Below are 18343 nucleotides of genomic sequence, written 5' to 3' on the forward strand. Positions count from 1 at the left end.
TGTGAGAAGAGAGTCAGTTACTAGGACAATGCTTTGTACTAGGGTGTGTTCTAACAAAGTCAATCTACAGCTCTCCCTTCCCACTGAGCTGCCCCACAAAATTATCAAGGCAGCCCTATACTGACAGCTTAGCATATTCAATTCTCACAAACTGTCATTTTTATCAAAGACTTCCAACTTAAAGCACCCTCAAGTCTCTCTTACATAAGACGAAAATGAGATAAGAGTAAAAAGAGTGGTACGTCCTTTAAATAACGAACAACACAAAGACACCAGTGTAGTTCATCTTATGAACCATATTAAGCATAATACATATAAAGAGGTGAGATAATTAGAAGAAAGGGAAGAAAGATGGGTAGAAATCCCCAGTGATGGCTTATTATTGTCCCTTAGATACCTGTTTGTTTTCTAACAAGAGACAAAAAGATTAAGATGGGTGGGGAAGAAGGAAGGAACTGAGAGAATTAAGGAGAGGAAAAACCATAATCAGAATATACTATATGAAAATAATCTACTTTTGATGAAAGGGAAAAAAACATTCCAGATCACGTGTTAAGAGTCAGATGCACTGATCTGAAAGCAAGAATTCTATTTGGGAATCCATAAGATTTGAATTCAGAATGAGCATCATTTTTTTTTAATTCCCATTTCTTCAGGTTTTCCTCCAGATGTCTAAGCATGATGGTTTTAAAATATGATTTTCTGATCATCAGGATTTCTGATCATTTGCCTGCAAATTTTCAGGTTCTACCTCGGACCTCCTGAATAAAACTTTTAGTAACAGCACCAAGAGTCAGCTTTGACAACCCATTAATTCTGATTTGTGCTAGTATTTGAAAATGTCTAAACACAAGTTGTATAACTTATTTGATTGTACACCATTGTGGAGTACATATGATGTCATTATTTATTTCTCTTCCTCTACATCCACAGTGCAAGTGTCTTCTCAAAGCCTGGCTTTTGGTCAGTGTGTTTTACCACAGAACTATAGTGGACACTTCCTGAAAAGCTTGAGTGCTCTGGGAGTTGTTGACACTTTCATTTCTCACTTGGAGATGGGGTTCTCCAATTGGACCACTGCTCAGGAGTTCATTTTTTCTGCTTTCCCTTGCTCCTGGGGAGATTCTGTCATCTGCTTCATCCCACTGCTCTTCATCTATGCTTTCATTATCGTTGGGAACCTGGTTATCATCACAGTGGTCCAGCTCAACGCACACCTCCACACACCCATGTACTTCTTCATCAGTGCCCTTTCCTTCCTGGAGATATGGTACACCACTGCCACCATCCCAAAGATGCTCTCTAGCCTGCTTAGTGAACGAAGGAGTATTACGTTGAATGGTTGCGTCCTGCAGATGTATTTCTTCCATTCCACAGGCATCAGTGAGGTTTGTCTCTTGACAGCTATGGCCTTTGATCGATACCTGGCTATCTGCAGCCCTCTTCATTATCCTACCATCATGACTTCCAGACTGTGTGCCCAGCTGACCCTCGGTTGCTGTGTCTGTGGCTTTCTCACACCCCTCCCTGAGATTGCCTGGATCTCCACACTTCCTTTTTGTGGCTCTAATCACCTTGAGCATATCTTCTGTGACTTCCTCCCGGTGCTGCGCCTGGCCTGCACAGATACCCACACCATCGTCATGATTCAGGTGGTAGATATTGTCCATGCTGTGGAGATAATTACGGCAGTGATGCTCATTTTCATGTCCTATGTTGGTATTGTGGCTGTGATTCTGCGCATCCGTTCAGCTGAAGGCCGCCGTAAAGCATTTTCCACGTGCGTCTCGCACCTTACTGTCTTTTTGCTCTTCTTTGGTAGTGTGGCTCTCATGTATCTTCGCTTCTCTGCTACCTACTCCTTGTTCTGGGACACTGCCATTGCTCTGGCCTTTGCAGTTCTATTCCCCTTCTTCAATCCCATCATCTACAGCCTTAGGAACAAAGAAATAAAAGAAGCCATAAAAAAGCACATAGGTCAAGCTGGCATCTTAATTGGCAAGAGCAGAAACCTCCCTTAACATCTCTTCTTCAGAGGGACATGTTGGTTCTCTTTCATTCTCACTTCTCAGAAAAGTTTTATCAGCCTTTTACTGAACCTTGATTCCTAAATATCCCTAATACACAAAATTTATAAACAATTAACTTAGATTATTGTGTATATGTATGGAGAATGCATGTGTTCATGTGTGATAAGTTCAGAAATAAACATTAGATGTATTCTTCTCCACCTTAATTTTTGACACAAGGTCTTTCACTGAATCAGGAGCTTACCCATTAGCTGAATTGACTAGCTGCAAGCCTAAGAATTCATTTGTTTCCACATCGCAGGTGCTGGACCAGCTCTCGTTTAATGGCAAACATTTTAGCTAACTAACCCATCTCCCCAGTCCCTAAACTTAATAGCTTCTTTTTAGTCTTTATCCAATCCAACATATTTTTGAATGTCATTTCATCAGTTGAACGTTATACCACTCAAGTTATGTGCAGTAACTTAATTTTGCTGAAGTTACCCTGGGAAACACTTTACTTTTAACATAACCTAAACAGTCATTTGAATACTTGGACTGAAATTCAGTTGTTAGAGTGCTGATCTAGAATACATGAGACTAAGCGATTGACTCTCAGTTTAAATGAACAACAAACAGGGATGTCAACAAACCTGCTGTAGAGGCTCACACCTTGAATCCCAGAACATGAGAGGCAGAGGCAGGCACATCTCTGTGAGTTCAAGGCCAACCAGGTCTATTTAGAGAGTTCCAAGTTAGCCAGGGCTGCATAGAGAGATCCTGTCTCAAAAGTGAAAAAAACAAAAGTTGCTTCTTGAGAATATGCTAAGTATAAAATCTTCATAAGACAAAATTCTCTCTATTGTGCCACTATGTATAGAATTAAAGAACAACCCTAACCTATAAATTAGTTATTTGTATTTTGATCAATAACCACTGAGTTAGCTTATACAACAATTATCAGTTTTTTTTCCATTTTTTATTAGGTATTTAGCTCATTTACATTTCCAATGCTATACCAAAAGTCCCCCATACCCACCCACCCCCACTCCCCTACACACCCACTCCCCCTTTTTGGCCCTGGCGTTCCCCTGTACTGGGGCATACAAAGTTTACGTGTCCAATGGGCCTCTCTTTCCAGTGATGGCCGATTAGGCCATCTTTTGATACATATGCAGCTAGAGTCAAGAGCTCTGGGGTACTGGTTAGTTCATAATGTTGTTCCACCTATAGGGTTGCAGATCCCTTTAGCTCCTTGGGTTCTAATGAATTAAAATTTAATCTTTGTTTTTAGTGTACTCTCATATGCCATGCATATTGAGCAATGCATATAATAAATATCTATTGAACTAAATAACCAACATCATCACACTAAGTTTTGATTGTTGTAGCTAACAGGCCAACATAATGAACAGAAATGTACATACAAGCCCTTTCTTTCCTTGGCTTTAAAAATTCCATATTCTTTATGGTACAGTGTGGTGGACTTCCTTTGCTGACAAAACTTGCCATACATGTTTCATAAGGAATAATTTTGTCTGGGACATACATGTCAATGTGGGTGGGATGAAGCTCATTATTCTTTTATACCGACAAATTCTTACCTCTCTTCCTTCCACCAACGCAAACCCTGTAGTCGTCAGCCCACTATCCTTGTTTCTGTACATCAGTCTTTCACCTTAATTCTTACATTTTTATAGAAAGGCAAAAGTAAAAAGGAAGGGTTTACATTTCAACAGCTAATGCCATTTATATGCAAAGGAAAGGGATGAAAATGAGAAAAGTTTTATGCTGTGGGTCGAAGAGGTCAAACAAGACTCCACAGCATCCTCTGTTATTGGAATGAGAGTAAAACAACACAGGGATTCAGGCAATAGTCTTGGACTATATGTGTCGTCAGTTGTTTCTGAAAATGTGTGATTTCACTTATTATTACACATTCTAAGTCTGTGTGTTCGCTTGAAATTTGTGATTTCACAAAATTTTCAGGGAAACATTGGGTCTTTAATTCTCTTTAAGTTCTTAACAAACACCTTGCCATCCTTTGTTGCAGTATTGTTATTAAAGTGATACTTACGACTCACTGTTGCATAAAAAAATTATTCCATATCCTTCTCTGACCACCACATTTTTTACTTTTATATTGCAACAACAATGACTTTAGAAATTGATTTAGCTAATTCTTATCTGTATACTTTTCTCAGAAGAAAAATATAGGAAATGAAGGAGTTAAAACTTGTGGTGTGGTAACATTAATGGAGCTTTGTAAATACAACCTTCATAGGTACACAGAATTCAGGACACATGGTTTCTTTCTTGGAGATAGTGAGAGCTACTAAAACATTCTCTGTTCACTTTAAGCATACTTGTTTAACAAAAAGTTTTCACTAAATTTATTAACACAATATTCTTGTAAAAATAAAATAACTATAAATTCATGCTTGTATTTGTATTTTGTGATACTAACAGTGCAATTTTCTACTTATTACATATTCATTTCTTAAGACACTGCACTGTCTCCTATATCGAAAGAAATAAAGGATGAATATTTCCTTAACTTGCTCCATCTTTACACCTATCATTTTATAGGTAGAACAAAATTTGCGTTGAATATTTGTGTGTAGATAGATGTCCCCCTCCCTCCACTGGATAACCCACCTGATTATAGGAGGTGGCCACTTAATCTCTCTACCACCCACTGGTAGGAATCTCAACTTGGGTCACCTCTGTAGGCTCCTGGGAGCCTCTCCCATCCCAGGTGAGAAAGCCAATGCCTGACACTATTAATGATACTCAGCTGTGGTTTTTTGTTTTTTGTTGTTTTGTTTTGACAAGGTTTCTCTCTATAGCCCTGGCTGTCCTGGAACTCACTTTGTAGACCAGGCTGGCCTCGAACTCAGAAATCTGCCTGCTTCTGCCTCCCAAGTGCTGGGATTAAAGGCGTGTGCCACCATGCCTGGCTACTCAGCTGTGTTTTCAGACAGGAACCTAGCATATCTGTCTCCTGAGATGCTTTATCAAGCAATGAATGGAAACAGACACAGCCAAACATAAGACAGAGCTCTGTGAGTCTTGTGGAAGATAGAAGTGAACGAGCTGGAGGGGCCAAGGACACCACAAGCAGACCTCCAAATTCAACTAAACTGGGCCCGTGGGGGGTCACAGAGATGAAGTCACCAACCAGGGAACATGCAGGAGCTGGACCTAGACATCCTACTCATCTGTAGCAAATATGCAGCTTGGTGATCATGTGGTACCCCTAAGAAGTAGGACAGGGCCCAGTCTTGGTCTTTGTTCTCTACAGCTGGATCCCCTTCCCCATACTTAGACTGCCTGGATCTGAAGAGTGGGACTGGAGGAGAGGAGGGAGATTGGGATGTAAATTGAATTAAAAAATAAATTATAGGAAAAGAAGAGTAATTTGTAACATTCATTGTTATCATTTCTGTTACAAAAGAAAGAAAACTGACTTAGAGTATTTAAGTGACTTGTCTAAGTATCTATGTTTTACAAAATGCTAAACTATAATTCAAACTCAGTTCTAACCTCCAAAAGCTTTGTTTTAACCATCATGGAGTATTTTCTGAAAAAAAAAAAAAAAAAAAAAAAAAGCCTTTAATCCCAGCACTTGGGAGGCAGAGACAGGCGGATTTCTGAGTTCAAGGCCAGCCTGGTCTACAAAGTGAGTTCTAGGACAGCCAGGACTATACAGAGAAACCCTGTCTCCATCTCGAAAAAAACCAACACCCTCCCCCCAAAACGAGAGAAGAAATATTTTCTAATACTGTTGCTTTGTGAAAGCAGAAGGTACTATAATACCTGAGATATTAGTCAGGTAACTGAGGTTCCATTTGCTCTACTATGATGGGATTCACGGCATGACTTCCAGAGGCTCCCCCACCCACTCCCTCACCCACCCACTCCCACTTCTTGGCCCTGGCGTTCCCCTGTACTGAGGCATATAAAGTTTGCAAGACCAATGGGCCTCTCTTTCCACTGATGGCCTACTAGGCCATCTTCTGATTCATATGCAGCTAGAGACACGAGCTCCGGGGGTGGGGGTGGGGGCATTGGTTAGTTCATATTGTTGTTCCACCTATAGGATTGCAGATCCCTTTAGCTCCTTGGGTACTTTCTCTAGCTCCTCCATTGGGGGCCCTGTGATCCATCCAATAGCTGACTGTGAGCATCCACTTCTGTGTTTGCTAGGCCCCAGCATAGTATCACAAGAGACAGCTATATCAGGGTCCTTTCAGCAAAATCTTGCTAGTGTATGCAATGGTGTCAGCGTTTGGAAGCTGATTATGGGATGAATCCCGGGATATGGCAGTCTCTAGATGGTCCATCCTTTCGTCTCAGCTCCAAACTTTGGAAAAGACCTTCTATTGAGTTGAATGTCACCACACCAACACAAGGGGATGCCCTCTGGCTGACTCAACAAAAGAACCAGAAGCCCTAGTTGTATAGAAAACTGTATTTGTATCAATTAACAAGGCTTCTATTTTCACTAGTAATAGCTCCTGCATAGGGACAAATCATGGCCTTTTAAACAGTCCTACACATTTCACCAATCACTGGCTTCCTACTGAGTTGCTGGGGAGGTATTTTCCTTGAGTGATAATTGCTTCAGAGTCACCTGGGTTTTTAGAGATTTCTCTTTATTTCAGTTCTTCTGTCTAGGATCTATGCATTAGTTATAGTTTAGAGAGAGAGAGACCATGACTCGAGCAAGGTCTTCTAAAACAGATTGTGGCTATCGTATTCACTGCATCTGGAGTGTAGCTCCTCAAGCTAGCTGTCCATGAAATATTCAAAGCAGTGAGACTGTTATAATGACACCTGTACAGGCTACAAAGAAATATCTCAGTTAACTACTTTCTGCTTGCTTAAAGTAGTCAGGCATATAAAAATTCTAACAATTGTCAATCAAAGGTTCCTTCCATTCAGCCAAGCCTCCAGTATTTAGTTTTATAAAATGTCTGGCATGGAATTCCTACCATTAATGTTAGCATTCTCACTGTTATGTAACAGTATGTAACTGCTAATAAAATACACGTAAGAATGGTTGTGCCCTCTAAATTCTCCTAAGGATGTCCTAGAGAAGCAGTTGCACTAGCCTGGCATGTGTGGGGCTCACAACCAAACAGTATTAATTACTTTTCTATTGCTGTGACAAAATGCTATGACTAAAACAACTGCTAGATGAGAGAGTTTGTGGTTTATAGTTCCAAAGGGTTAGAGTCCATGATGAAGAAGCAGAGGCAGTAGTTGCCAGCCATGGCAGCTGGAGCAGTAAGCAGGGAATTCACATCTTAAACCACACACGTGAAGCAGAGAAAGAGAAAGCAAAATGGCACGAGTCTTTAAATTCTCAAAGCCTGCTTCCAATGACATACTTTCTCCAGTGAGACCACTTCTCCTAAACTTCCCATATAGCAGTACCAACTAGGGATCAAAGACTAGGGAAGACATTTTATTTAAAGCATCACAAACACCAAAAAAGGAAACCAAATCTTGGCACTAGATATTTTATTTGTTGGCCTGTGGTATCTAGCAGGGCCTTTGTCACCAAACCCCCATAATGGATTACCTTTATTTAAAGTACATGTGTACCTATGTATTTTATGAAGCTTCTATAGTAATGTTTCCATATAACTCAGACAACTCAGTGTTGTTTTTCCTCCTTATCCTTCTTGTACCTTGCCATTTCCTACCCCAATTTAACCTTCCTGCTTCTCTAATCCCTATTAACTCTTTATGCCACAGCATTCTTTCTCTCCTAACTTGAAAAGTCCTCATTCCGATGGCGCTGTATTAGTTTCCCGACTCCAGCAGGGATGAAACATGGATGTCTTTTTGTTTTTAATTGGCTATTTTATTTATTTACATTTCAAATGTTATCCCCTATCCCATACCCCCTCCCCCTGCTTCTATGAGGGTGCTTCCCACCCACTCACTCATTCCTGTCTACCCAACCTGGCATTCCTCCACTATAATGGGGCATCGAGCCTTCTTCACATGACCAAGGGCTTCTCCTTCCATTGATGTCCGAAAAGGCCATCCTCTGCTACATATGCAGCTGAGGTTATGGGTTAGAGAAAGGACTGAAGGAGTTAAAGGGGTTTGCAACCCCATTAGAAAAACAACAATATCAACCAACCAGAACATGGATGTATTAAGATTCAAAGCTAATGCCTTCAAATGAAGGAAAGCATCCCCTTATTGTGGGTCTGGATTAGCTCACTCAGAATGATTGTAACTATTTTCTTCACCTTTCATAATTTCCCTTCTCTTAATAGATAGAAAAGATTACACTGTGTAAAAGCACCACATTTTTATTATCTAGTCACCAGTTGACAGAAACTTGAGCTGTGTCCATTTCCTGACTATTGTGAATAGTCATGAATCAACATGGATAGGCAGGTATCTCTAGAGTAGCACAGAGTCTGCTTGGGAATATAGTCAACCTTGCTCAGATAAGTTTCTATTTACACTGATGGCAGGCAGCAGAGAGACAGCTAAGTGATCAAAGTGCTAAACATAAAATAGTGAGTAGAGTACTCACAGCTGAATGAACCATTTATATTAGCTCCCACCCCACCAAGGCTCAAGGAACATAGAATACAAAGAGGTGGAAAGGATGTAAGAGCCAGAGAATGATGCGGGGCACTGGAAAATATGCCTTCCGGGCATGACATGGAATCTATCACACTAATGGATTCACAGTAGCTGTGCTTACTTGTCTAAGAACCACACAAGACCAAGCCAGCCAACATGGCTGTGAAGATTGGTTAGGAATCTCCAGACCCCACCCCATACTAAGAAGGTTTATGGTTGATAGTTTCTGAGGCAAGAATGATCATTCTTTGTGGATGAGGATAGGTTAAACCATTTATTTCTTATAGTTCAAGATGTTAGTGAGTCTAAGATCCAGATAAGAGTTAATCTACTTCTTGGTGAAGGCACTCTTTCAGGATTACAGATACCTGCCTTTGTGTATTTCCTCACATAGGAGTTAGAGAAAGAAGCAAGTAGGAAAGAGAGGGGGGAAGGAGAACCAATGTCTTTTTCTAAGAAAAACTATTCTTTTAAATTTTTAAAATGTTTTTGTATGTGTATTGTGTGTGTGCACGTGTGTGTGTGTGTGTCTATGTCTATATGTGCCCCTGTGTGTGTACTACATGAGTGCCAGTTCCTAAAAAAGCCAAAGGAAGAGTGTGTCAGATTCCACAGGATTATAGTTACAAGCAGTTATAAACTGCGTGATGTAGGTGCTGTAAACCAAACCTAGGTCCTTCTCAGTGCTGAGGCCATCTCTCAAGTCCCAGATTTTTATCACATATTCACAGGCTGTACTGGACCGTATATTGTCTATATTAATATAATAGTAATTTGTGATTTCAGCTTACATTTTTGGTTAAAGGAGGGGCACAAACTTTGTTTCACAACATGAGGAGTTAATTCATACCTTTGACTTCTCTTATCCATTTTCTGAGCAGATTCACCATGATAGAAGAGAGAATGTGAGGATATTTATGATTTCTCAACAAAAAAAGTGATGACAGGGATGTATCCTGCTAATTATAGAAGTGTGCTTTTAGCAGAGTTAATTAATTATTCAAGGTGAATCTTTTTAAATGTATGGCTAGGAGAATCTAGTAATTAATGGATTTGGGGGATTTATGCTTGCCTTGATGAACATTTTCATTTTGACATAATACACAGTACATGGAATGAAAAGTACTCAATGACTTTTGAATAAATACAAGAAACATAAGGAATAATAGAATGAACCATTAACTACTGATCAAAACTAGATGTCCAAGAACATAATCTTTTTGCCCACAGCTGAGAGGACAAGCAAGCAGTAGATAGTAATGGTTGAATTTGTAGTCACTGGGTGTTTTTCTTGGTAGGACAATGGGCTTATGCTATTCCCTTGCTCCTTGTCTACTGACCATCAGCTCATCGAACATTATGGTCTTCTTTGCATCAAATTATGTCTATACTTAGACAGCCTTATGTATTTCTTCATTAGTGACTGCCCCTTCCTGGAGATCTAGTTTACAACACCTACCATGCCCAAAATGACCTAGTCAATGATCAAGAGAGCATCTTTTCTGCTGGTTGTATCTTCGAGATGCACTGCATTTGCTATCTTAGTATCAGGATACCCTGCTCATCAATATGGCTACAAACAGATTTCTGACTGTATGTAACTCCTAATACTCAGAAAGTGTATTTCAGTTCTACACTCACCTGACTACTCATTATGATTGCCCATTATTCTTTACGATTGCACTATCATTTTTTTTTTGTTTTGTTTTGTTTTGTTTTTTTTATGATAGTTAAGAGGAGCACTCCAAAAGGAGTTTTATTTTTTTCCCCATTTTTATTAGGTATTTACCTCATTTACATTTCCAATGCTATACCAAAAGTCCCCCCATACCCACCCACCCCCACTCCCCTACCCACCCACTCCCCCTTTTTGGCCCTGGCGTTCCCCTGTACTGGGGCATATAAAGTTTGCGTGTCCAATGGCCTTTCTTTCCAGTGATGGCCGACTAGGCCATCTTTTGATACATATGCAGCTAGAGTCAAGAGCTCTGGGGTACTGGTTAGTTCATATTGTTGTTCCACCTATAGGGTTGCAGATCCCTTTAGCTCCTTGGGTACTTTCTCTAGCTCCTCCATTGGGAGCCCTGTGACCCATCCAATAGCTGACTGTGAGCATCCACTTCTGTGTTTGCTAGGCCCCGGCATAGTCTCACAAGAGACAGCTACATCTGGGTCCTTTCGATAAAATCTTGCTAATGTATGCAATGGTGTCAGCGTTTGGATGCTGATTATGGGGTGGATCCCTGGATATGGCAGTCTCTACATGGTCCATCCTTTCATCTCAGCTCCAAACTTTGTCTTTGTAACTCCTTCCATGGGTGTTTGTGCACTATCATTTTATGGTTCAGATCAAGTTCAGAATATCTTCTGTGACATCGATCTCATTGAGAATCTGATGTGGGTGGACATGAGTGTAACGACAATGATCAAAGTTTGGACCTTGTACATACTGTGGAGATCACTGCAACTGCAAAGTTTGTGACTTTGGGTTTTGTTTGTTTGTGTATTAGTCACGTTTCTCTACAGGAAGAGACCTGACAATTGATATACACTATAAAGGGGGTGTATAAGCTTGGCTTTCATGCTCTGGGCTGGATAGAATAGCAATAGTTGTCTGCACACTTAAGAGGCTAAGAACCTGGTAACCACTTGGTCAACAACCTTAAATGTCTCAGCAATCTCTATCTGACACTGAAGACCTAGGGAGTTCCCAAAGAGCTGTTCATCTTCAATCCATACTGGAAATCTGACAGGGCTTAGTTTCCATGTCAACAAAGGCTAGCAGGAACAGCTATAGTTTAGATGCACTCACCAGCAAGGATGCAAGAAAAGCAGGTAAAATCACACTTATTGTATCTTGGCTGTCACCAGGAGGCACTGCTACTCTGCAAGAGCAACATGTACTCTTAACAACTAAACTATCTCCTCTGGGGAGAGTCTTCCCCTGTACTTACTTCTGCTAATCCTCCTAGTAGACAGATTCACCAAGTTAGCCAGGGAAGTACCTCTTAGTAAGTACCTCTTAGTCAAATTGAGATTGAATCAAGTTGACAGTCAAACTTGCCTAGCACAGTATGCTTCCCTGTATTAATCCTAAGCATCAACCCCAGTGACAGACACACAGAAAGGCCCCTTTAAACCTCAGTCTCTCACTTTACCCTTTTCTGAATATTGGCTCGGAATCTGGCCCTGAGGTACTGACTGCTGGATTTTGCTTTCCCTCAGACACAGCTGTCAGCTCGAGGTTTGCAGAGTTTGCTATATGAACTAAATTATCTACCCCCCAAAAGGAAAAGAAAGAAAGCTATCAAAAAAACAGCTTATAAAAAGCATGCATGCCATTCTAATGTACTGCTCCAGATGTCAAATAGGACCAAATGCAGATCACTGCATCTGTAAAATATATCCAATCAGGTTTTCAGTGTTTGTTGTAGCTGAGTTGACTCAGTACATGGACAGAGTAGTGAAGTGTTTAGCAGCTCATACTCTGGGTGTTAATACTAAATGTTTTCAGAGGTTGGCTGGCTACAGATGTATGGGAGCTTGGATAAGACCTAACACTGTCCAACTGGTTAATTTTGAACTCAGAGGAAGTCCTGCAAGATGCTGTCTCTGCTCTGACATCTACTCTTCTAACACAATGAAACAGAAGCAACCTTGCCTTTCTCTTTTCTCCAATGAACATTGCTTAAACCACTTTGTTCTCTTATGTTACAATTAATCTGGACTTACGTGCCTTCTAATTAACAATGTTATTTTAAAGTAGATACCCGTTTCAATTATCTCCATATCCACAATGTCTGAGAGAGTTTTTAATCTAGCAAAACATTGAATGATGGTTTACTGAAAGACTACATGAGTGACTAGGAGATACCTTTATTTCTTGAGGTTGAAGGAGAGCAAAACATCAGAGTATTCTCAATTCTAAAACAGAATAGGGAGAAAAGCAAATGGAAAAATATATTAGTGAATAGAAATTTTAGTCATAACCCGAAGGCACAAGCCAATAACCCAACTCGATGCTACTTTGTGCGTATGATTAAATGTATGGTTAGGACTTTCTTTTGTATTCCTTAAACACAGTCGTTGAACTCCAGACTGAGTTGAGTGTTTGAAGGAGGCGGTCTGTGTAGTTGCAGCTCTTGACTGGTTCCTACTTGTGTCTGCTCTGATGAAAAATGACAGTTTTCAATTGAGTGCTTTTTGCTTCCCTGAAAGGGACCATGTCACAAACATGCTGTCCTTACAAGGCTTCTGAAGATTGATCTGCCTACTGCTGCCATCCACATTACTGTACTGAGAAACAATCATTGGTGGATGAGGGCAGGAGGGAACTTGACATAAAGTTTCAGTGGTTCCTATGATAGAATGGGAAGCATTCTCAGCGGGAAGTGATCTTCTACTGAAGAGTTCCCTTTTACATTCCAATTTTTAAAAAATTTATGACTCAGAATGAAGTGGATGATTTGGCACAGTCAAAATATAATACTGATATCATTCACATCCAACTAAAACTGACAATCCACCCTGCACAAAATAACTCTACATTTTTAAATTGGGCCAGATGCCAACGTTCAAGTAGGCAAATTAGTCATAGCTACTCCCTAGCATGCTTAAGAAAATTTAAGTCAATTTCCAACAGCCCCCTTATCCTTAAGTGGTAGATTTGAGCATTTGCTCGAAAGAATTTGAGCTTCCAATCCACTGCAACATTCCCTCCACTGTTCTAAGTTGTCTTCTAATCACAAATGTATAACATACTGTTGAGAGGAAATATGACTTATACGTTTTATTACTGCAATGAAAGCATATGTATAAACAGGAAAGGAAAAACAGAAAGAAGGTATAAATATTCAACTAGAGTTAAGGAGTAAGCAACTTCAGAGACCGTCAGCTGGTAATGGTGAAAGCAGATATTAACTACAGAAGGACTTTGTTTATGTAGTAATGCCTGCCTATAATTCCAGCAGTTAAAAAGCTAAAGTAGGACAGACAAGAGTTCTAGACCAGCTTGAGTTCTATATGGAAACCCTATGCACCCCACCCCCCAACAAAATACCTTTTTCATTTTCTGAACAATGTGTTCTACTATCTTGACCCATGTAGTAGTCAAAAAGCAAAGAATTTAAATATGAAGTAGCTCCAGCAAAACAAAGGCAAAATCGTTAGAGACTAGATTGATGATAGATTCTATTCTTTGGGAAATACTAATTTTGCATTAAAGTTATTGTATCTGTCTTTATTGACTCCAAAATATGCTTACAGTATGGAAACTGTACATTTTTGTTTCTGAAGCTCTTGGATTCCCTGAGCCCAAGAGCAGGACATCAAATGCCTCACTTTGTCCTGAGCTGTGAGCCAGGCTGAAGCAGCTGCTCAGGGCTGATTTGCCTTATGCGTACAGCTCTGCCCAGAGCTGATAAACAAGGCCCAGAGGGACAGCCCTCCAAATCACCCCACCCACGCACAGAAGACTCCTCCTGTAAAAACCATTCATTTCATGATTTCCCTCCTCCTTTTAACCAGTCTTCTCTTAGGCCATCAAAATTTATGGTTCTGGGCTCTACTTTCTGATGCCATCTCATAATAATTACAAAACCCTTAATTCCTTATAATCACACACACACACACACACACCACAGTGGCTTAATTGGCAGGACTGGATGTTGTGGAACAAAATTGTGTCTTCATCATACAAAAGACTTAAGTGTAATGTAAAACTGTTAGGAGGAAACCTGGGGTAAAGCTTCATGACATAGGTCTTGCCATTGATTTCTGAGACACAGGCACAAAGGCAGGAGCAACAGAAGCAAATGGGATGACCAGTGGATGGGTTGGCAAAGAGATATGGGATGTGGAACAGTCAGAAGGTGGACCTGGAGGGGGATAAAATCTGGAGTGAAAAAAAAAAAAGGTTAAATAATTTTAAGAAAGAAAGAAAGAAAGAAAGAAAGAAAGAAAGAAAGAAAGAAAGAAAGAAAGAAAGAAAGAAAGAAAGAAAGAAAGAAAGAAAGAAAGAAAGAAAGAAAGAAAGAAAGAAAGAAAGAAAGAAAGAAAGAAAGAAAGAAAGGAAGGAAGGAAGGAAGGAAGGAAGGAAGGAAGGGTGAAAGAGAGAAACATGTCTCCTCTGATTCCCTCAGTTCTCCAGTGTGAAATCAGAAGAAAGGGAAACCTGGAATTTCTTCCTGATTTTTAAATTCTCTTACCTTATAAGCTCTGTGACTGAGTAAAACACAGCCCAATACAGGCACTTGCCTTTCAAATGTCACTGGTTTTCCTCCAAACTTTTGCATCTGAAAACTTTGTTTCCTTTCCTTTGTAAAATACCTACTGAGGTCCAGAGAGCCACAGCCCCCCAAACTGCTGAGTCACCTTGTGTGTGGAAGTCAGCAGCTGCCTCAACTGAATATGTCCCCTGGAGATAATGCAGATTGTCTACGCTTGGCGGGACTCTAAAACTCTTTTTTTCCTCTGGGCCTTTGCCACATTCACATTTCTGACATTCCTATTTGAAGTGGACTGGACATTCAAAGAACTATTTTTCTCTCTTAGCTACATTTCATCTTGCAAAGCCTTAGACTGAGCTGAGCAGAGATGGAAACTCCAAAGGAAACTGTGAGTACAGACGAATTCTCATTCCTGATGAAGTTAGGAAAGCTTGTCTCCTCTGAGCCTTCCATTCCATCCTCACAGGGTCGTTAAAAATTACACTTATTTGATTTTAACGTAGCAAAGAGTTTTGATTTTAATTCTTTTATGAAGGTTTCACTTCTAAAAATAATGTAGAACTTTACAACTATATAATAATAATAATTAATAATAATAATTTTAATAATTACTTGCTCAAGTCAGATATTCAGAAAACTACTAGGTAATTTGAAACCAAATAATCCCACTAAAAATTGTGCTCTTGTGGAATGACTTAATTTTAGAGTCATCTCAGGAATTACTGTCTATAAAAAAACTATATTTAGAAAATAAAGTAACATCAAAATATAAACGGTATTGCATATTTTGGATAGAAGATGTAAGGAGAGCAATGCACTATAGAAATGTCTCTATGGAATTTTTTTCTAAATATTGTTACACAAAAACTGGATTTCTTTAAATTAAAGCATGATTTTGTGTTGATTAATAATAAATATTTTATATTCCAAAATCCAATTATTAAAACATTAATGATTTATACTTTGTGACAAGTGAGAAGACAGGTTACATTTAGATTTTCTTTTAAGCAGCTTTTTTTTTTTTAGTAAATCAAATTAGAAGAGTACATAATACATGATCTAGACTTTTAAAAAGGAAAAGTACTCAGGTTTATGTGTGTGATTCACTAAAGCAATTACAAACCATCTGACTGTTCCTTAAACTTACAGGATAACCAGCACTTATCAATGTTGTTTAGCCTTTGAAGGGTATAAATTACCATTTCCCCCCCCCCCCGTTTTTTTTTTTTTTTTTTTGTGAATGTTGTGGCACCAAGTTTTTTTTTCAATTTTTTATTAGATATTTTCTTCATTTACATTTCAAATGCTATCCCAAAAGTCCCCTATACACTCCTCCCGCCCTGCTCCCCTACCCACTCATTCCCAATTCTTGGCCCTGGCGTTCCCCTGTACTGGGATATATATATATATATATATATAATGTATGTATGTATATCTGACATTCTGTGGCATTGCTTCAGCAGTCCAAATTTCTTCTCTCTATAGAATCTAAAAATAGCTATTTATAGTTTAAAATTATACAGTTATACAGCACCCAATAACCGTATGAATTAATAGGCTTAATAATTTGTGAACATAGATTCAATATGGATGAAAGCCTTGGGATATGCAAGAGGGATCGCATTCTAAACATGAGAACTAGCCACAGCTACAGGCATTATTTATTTTTCTTTGTATAGCTTTAATTAACATAATGTGTATTGTGGGATATAGAATAATATTTCAAAACATGAAGAGACTTTTTCACTTACAGGCTGTCGAGAGCAGCGGACCAAAGGTCCTAGAAACAGCAGAAGAAATCCAACACCGAAGAGCGGAGGTGTTAAACCAGTACCAGAGGTTCAAGGATCGCGTTGCCGAGAGGGGTCAGAAGCTTGAGGAGTCTTACCACTATCAAGTTTTCAGGAGAGACGCAGATGACCTGGAGAAGTGGATCATGGAAAAGCTTGAAATTGCAAAAGATAAGACATATGAACCCACAAACATACAGGTAACTCAGTGCCACAAATGTCTACAGAACTCACCCTGAGTTCTCTAGAGACTGAAGTGGCCTTTTCCTCATGTTAATGTTGAGGAGGTGGATGTAAGCATGCCCTGATTCTGTGTACAGAACAAAGCCAAAATGGTAGAATGGGAACTTAAAAAATTCAGTTAAGAAAAAGGCTGGCATTATTTCTTCTTTACAACATTAGAAAAGTGAGCTAGAAGAAAAAAAAACTGACAATACATCAGTTGTTGATAATACAGAAACATACTGCATCATATTGAAGTTTCGTTCAGAACTCACATTCTTATAATTAATACATAGATGTCACAGAAAGATTAGACTATCTAATAGAGATGAAAGTTGTGCCTCTAAATGTTCTATGCCTTCCATTTCTTAACTTTCAGAGTCTTATCTGCAAATAAAACTCATTGGAGTCATTACTTCATGATAGCTTATTAGACAAAATAGTGTCTAAAAGTTCAAGAAACTTTGACATACCTTGTGCTTTCTATATTATGATATTAACGATTAATTTTTAAAACATAGACAGTAAAACTTATCAGGGCTTCTAAAGCACTGTCTATTCTCTTCAGCTGGGGATATTTTTCAAGCCTTTCTCAAAATTATTATTCATAGCTGTTGTTAAATTCAAATAAAAGGTTGTAGGGCGAGAGCTTTGGTGGAAAGTTCTACATCTATTGGCATGTTGCATAGCAAGGTCATAAGGAATGATCTTGGTGTTGAGCCGGCAAGAATGGAGCAAGATCTGGGTGATATGTTATGTATGTGTCATAATTCACATAAAACAAGAGCCAGAGCTCTTTATGAACTTTAGACAAATAATTTCATTTTCCTCATTGTACCTCTTACAAGAGAACTCAGCATTAGCACTTTAAAGGGCAGTATGTATTACACGGTTTTATTCACAGAGAAGCCTGTGGAGCCTTAAGTGGAAGGAAGCACCAACAGAAAAGACTTCCTTTATGACTTTTGACTCAAGAAGTCACTTTCAGTTGTTTTTCTTGAGTAACCACTTGCTTGTTTCAGGATAGGATTGTTTCTGCTACAGCCAAGGGAAATCCCTGTGTAAATGCAGAAGAGCAGGGAGTCTGCTTAGAATTGGGAGGAAGAACAAAAACAGTTCCTGGTTTCCCCATAAGACTGCATTTTGTTATTCATAAACTCTGCTTCCTAATCTGCAGGGGAAATATCAGAAGCACGAATCCTTTGTATCAGAGGTGCAAGCCAAATCAAGAGTCCTTCCTGAGCTGGAGGAAATCAGGGAAGCTCGATTTGCAGAAGACCATTTTGCCCATGAAGCCACCAAGGTAAATGGATGGTAGGATCTCAGTTCCAATTACTGACTGTGTTATCAGGATTTGCATGGATTATGCCAGGTAAACCTCAATGTAGCTGCCTTACAACAAGGGCTGAAAGCTCTTGTTCTCTATTGAAATTGAGGCAGACAAAATAATGTCGTACCTTTGTATTTCATGGGTGGA

General features: G+C 39.3%; 2 protein-coding genes and 1 long non-coding RNA gene across 5 annotated transcripts in view; 2 read left to right on the forward strand and 1 right to left on the reverse strand.

Moving 5' to 3' along the window:
* Positions 1-1002: 1002 nt before the first annotated feature.
* Positions 1003-2048, forward strand: Olfr420 (olfactory receptor 420). Its single transcript, NM_146305.2, has one exon. The coding sequence runs from the start codon at positions 1056-1058 to the stop codon at positions 2019-2021; it is 966 nt and encodes a 321-aa protein (NP_666417.2). The 5' UTR covers positions 1003-1055; the 3' UTR covers positions 2022-2048.
* An 8836-nt stretch (positions 2049-10884) lies between these two features.
* On the reverse strand, positions 10885-15062 carry Gm36196. The gene is made up of 3 exons (XR_373720.3): positions 14834-15062; positions 12502-12551; positions 10885-11512 (listed from the first exon to the last, which is right to left on the reverse strand). It is a non-coding gene; the product is annotated as a predicted gene, 36196 (long non-coding RNA).
* Positions 15020-18343, forward strand: part of Spta1 (spectrin alpha, erythrocytic 1) — a 75711-nt gene continuing 72387 nt past the window's right edge. For 2 of the 3 annotated variants that reach the window (XR_373600.4, XR_001783648.2), the window contains exons 1-3: positions 15020-15242; positions 16608-16844; positions 18044-18169. Coding sequence is in view for 1 of the 3 variants with exons in the window: in NM_011465.4 (NP_035595.2) it covers positions 15222-15242; positions 16608-16844; positions 18044-18169 (384 nt within the window). In the remaining 2 variants the exon portion in view is untranslated. The remainder of the gene's footprint in view (positions 15243-16607; positions 16845-18043; positions 18170-18343) is intronic. The other variant, NM_011465.4, reaches the window with a different exon arrangement.

The sequence above is a fragment of the Mus musculus genome, chromosome 1 (genome assembly GCF_000001635.26).
Source record: "Mus musculus strain C57BL/6J chromosome 1, GRCm38.p6 C57BL/6J".
Classification (NCBI taxonomy): domain Eukaryota; kingdom Metazoa; phylum Chordata; class Mammalia; order Rodentia; family Muridae; genus Mus; species Mus musculus.

Coding starts and splice junctions, on each gene's coding strand:
- Olfr420 (NM_146305.2), top strand. CDS start 1,056: ATGGGGTTCTCCAATTGGACCACTGCTCAGGAGTTCATTTTTTCTGCT.